Here is a 4,101-nt window from a genome sequence, read left to right as displayed (position 1 = left end):
TTTACTGACATGGGAAGAAGGAACTGGAAAAATCAGAATACAGAATGATATGAATAGATTGCAGCCAACTTTTGTAAAACTATTATTCATAAATATCTAACTATGATTATCTTAAATGGCAAAGTTACAGGCTATTTTAATCTTACATTTATGATTTTTCACTCTTCCAAAGTGTGTAGGCATTACCTCTGGAATACCAAATGTTATTAAGCAATATTCATCCAGCCATTCTTTTATTTCTTTCACCCTAAGCTGGTTATTGCCTTGGTCCAGTAACAATGCTAACCACTAGAGATACAAGGTAAATAGTATGTGTATTTGGATCTGGAGTGTCTCATGATCTGTGGAAAGCCTTGTGGAGGGAGAATAGGTGAAAGGCAAATATTTATAGTACAATGTGCAATTAACTCAAAGAAAAATAGAACCCTGAGACCCAGAAGAGGGAATCAGGGAGGCTTCCAGGAGGAACAGGTGACCTTAGACTTGGCTCTTGAAGCTATGGATTGGGGAGGGGGTTGTAGCCTGAGAAGAAAACAAGGGGAGTTGGTCTTGGCAGAGGGAATAGCAAATATTGATTATTTCCATGATATCAAAGACATTACCCCAGCTGGACCCACCCCCCAAAATCAGACAGCCAAGCCAGATGGTCATGAAGGGTTTCCACGATTCTGTGTTTCTTCATCTCTTGGTGGTCTAGGCCACAATGCCCACCAGGGCCTCTGCTTTCCATTTGAAATGTCGTTACCCATTTGAGTCCTCAGATTTCCCCCTGTCATTCTTTTGTCTGAGTCTCAAAACTAATTTGTGAGGGTTTTTGAGACCCAACCTTTATGACTGACCGTCACGGAGGACATATAAAGGAGTATGAGGTAGATGGGTGATTCTTGACACTGACTGCACATCAGAATCACCAGAGAATTTCCTAAAATTATCAGTGTCAAGCTCACCCCAGAGATTCTGATTTACTTGATCACTGCTGGAGACTGGACAACAGGATGTTTTTAAAACTTCCCAGATGATTCTAATATTCAAAAATACTTGTAGCATGTGTCTTTCCAAACAGATCACTTAAAAAGAGAAACTCTGGGTGTAAAATACGTCAAAAGTTAGTAAAAAAAAAAAAAAAGCAGCCTCATTACTTGGCATATACAGAAGGATTACAGTGACTTCCAGTCTACTAATCAATAAGTAACAACAGCCTTCTATGTGCCCCTAGCAATATGTTTATTTCCAGACTGGCTTTGACAAAAAAAAAAAAAAAAAAAAATTGCTACCTTATACTCAATGGGTGAAAAAGAACTTTGCTTGGAAATGAGACTCAGCATAGATGCTTTCATCGGGTAGAAAACCTCTCTCTGCCAATCACTTTTCTTAGGGCCCCTTTCATGTCCTTGTTCCTCAGGCTGTAAATGAAAGGATTCAGCATAGGGGTCACCACTGTGTACAACACAGTAGCTGCGGTGTCTTTCTCAGCTGAGTGGGAGGATGAAGGGTTGAAATACACAGCAATGATGGTGCCATAGAAGAGGGAAACCACAGCCAGGTGGGAGCCACAGGTGGAAAAGACTTTCCATCTTCCCTTTTTGGATGGGACTCTCAGGACAGCAGAGGTGATGCAAATGTAGGAAACCAGAATGCAAACAAATGGGGTGATCATTATCAGGGCCCCTTCAGTAAGAATTATCATCTCATTGAGGTGTGTGTCGGAGCAGGAGAGTCTCAGGAGAGGAGTCACATCACAGAAGAAATGGGAGATTTTGTTGTCTGCACAGAATGAAAGGCGAGCCATCAGCAAGGTATGCAAGACGACATTCATGTTAGCAATGACCCACGACCCAGCAACCAGTAGGGCACAGAGCTGAGAGGTCATCTTTGTTGCGTAGTGTAAGGGGTGGCACACAGCAGCAAAGCGGTCATAGGCCATCACAGCCAGGAGGAAATTGTCCGTGTCCACGAACATAAAAAGAAAATACATCTGTGTGAGACAGCCAGGAAAGGAGATGGTCTGACTCCCGAGTACATGGTTGACCAGCATCTTGGGGACAGTGGTGGAAGTGAAGCAGACGTCCACGAAGGAGAGGTTGCTGATGAAGAAGAACATGGGGGTGTGAAGGCGGGAATCTGCACTGATGGCCAGGATGATGAGCAGGTTTCCCAGGACTGTGGCCAGGTACATGCTCAGGAAGAGCACGAAGAGGAGCTGCTGCAGCTGGGGCTGCCTGGAGAGCCCCAGGAGGAGGAACTCGGAGACACTCGACTGGTTTTCTCTGCCCATGGGCATCAGGACCTGAGTCCAGATGTAGACAAGACAGGATAAATTTTAAAACCTGGAAAAGGATGATTGAGGTGGGACAATTAAGAAGACCACAATGAGAAATCTCTGTGTGACATAGGTAAATCATTAGGATTTTTCTTCCTGGGGGTTTCAGCCAGCTACTGGATGTCTCTGAGGCTCCATTTTTTCACCAGCAAAATCAATACAAATACTTATGCATACATAGTACCTCTGGAAGGATGCTCAAAAGATTGTGACAGTGTTTTTCTCTGTAGATCCTTTTATACTGTTTCAGCTTTCTACCATTACCATGAATTTTTTCAACTAAATGTTTAAAACACTATAAATATAAAGTATTAATAGGCACCTTAAGATTGGATTGAGTAGTAGACAACACATATGTACAATGGTTACCATAGAGACTGACATGTATTCAGTATTTAATATAGGCTACTGATATCATCAACACTATCAGTGAAGTTGCCTTAGAGGAAATGTTTAATTTCTCTGAGTTTCAGTTTCATCTGCTTTAACCTGGACGTGGTACACATTCTTAACACATGTGCTGAGAGAATTATATCAGCCACCCATCATTCATTGCTTCCAAAGTGATAATTATAATATTGTTGCTACTGTTGCTTCTTTCTGGGCTTATGCTTACAGAAACTTTACAGAGGTCTGAGTCAAGACTTCTTGGCTGTGTCCATTGAGCTGCCTAAGTCCAACTGGTAAAATTAAAATGGAAATGACCCAAGAGTATACACAGAAACTCAGCCAACTAGTGATGCCCACAGTCCAGAGGCTCATAAACAGACAGGACATGTCCTGGTCATTCCTGGGTGATCTCAGGGAACAGCTGATGATTTTAGAACACTGGCTTCATTTAAAAGACTTAATGAGGAACCCCTGTATAGGGCTTTCCACCCTAACAAGCAGTTATTGGTGAAGTCTTCACTGGTGTGACTCCTACCTGAGAAGAATCGTAGTCCTCACTGTCGCTAGGAGTCCCAGGCTCATTTCGCTTCTTCAGACCTTGACAGAGGTTATTGGTTGGAAGAACAGGGTCTCGCCAATTGGGTTGGCAGGCTAAGTATGCATGAATGAGGAGCTGGAGCACATGGCTTTAGTCCTCAATGCAGGAAAGGTGTTTAGGGGAATAGCAACACGAGCCCTTTGCAGGAGCCTCCATGGCCACTGGGGCCATATTCCCTGAGAGCTTCATTAGAGACACGCAGACAGTAAATTGTCCCTTCTCCTCCTTGGGCTCTTTCATCCCAACACTGATAATAAAGACCTGTCATCCAAGTCATGTAATTCCTGCTACAGTACTTAGCAACACTGGAAATGATGCAATCCTGGGGATAATCACTGGCAACAGCCCTTCTGCTAAAGAGAACTCATAATTCTATACTTTATACCTCCCCCAACCTTGGGTGGTGTACTGTTGGGAAATATACATGGAGCTGTATAGGGATAAGAGTATCTGTGGATTCACACAGACCTGTACTCAATTCCCAGGTTCACCTTTACCGGTTGTGTGACCTTGGTTGTTGTTGTTAGGTGCCATCAATTCAGCTCCGACTCATAGGGACCCTACGTATAACAGAAGGTAACATTACCTGGTCCTGTGCCACTCTCGGAACAGTAGGTATTTTTGAGCCCACTGTTTCAGCCACTGTGTCAAGCCATCTTGTTGAGGGTCTTTCTCTTTTTCACTGACCTTCTACTTTACCAAGCATAATGTTTTTCTCCAGCGATTCATCCTTCCTGATAACATGCCCAAAGTAAGTGACCTACCCTCACTGAATCACAAAATTTCACCATCT

At 43.2% G+C, this 4,101-nt stretch overlaps 1 protein-coding gene across 1 annotated transcript; it reads right to left on the bottom strand.

The window, feature by feature from the left end:
* Positions 1 to 1,333: 1,333 nt before the first annotated feature.
* On the bottom strand, positions 1,334 to 2,281 carry LOC105756110 (olfactory receptor 1F1-like). Its single transcript, XM_012554612.2, has one exon. The coding sequence runs from the start codon at positions 2,279 to 2,281 to the stop codon at positions 1,334 to 1,336; it is 948 nt and encodes a 315-aa protein (XP_012410066.2).
* Between the last annotated feature and the right edge of the window lie 1,820 nt (positions 2,282 to 4,101).

This window comes from Trichechus manatus, unplaced genomic scaffold (assembly GCF_000243295.1).
Source record: "Trichechus manatus latirostris isolate Lorelei unplaced genomic scaffold, TriManLat1.0 scaffold00024, whole genome shotgun sequence".
NCBI lineage: Eukaryota > Metazoa > Chordata > Mammalia > Sirenia > Trichechidae > Trichechus > Trichechus manatus.
This window is presented reverse-complemented; position numbering and strand designations above follow the sequence as displayed.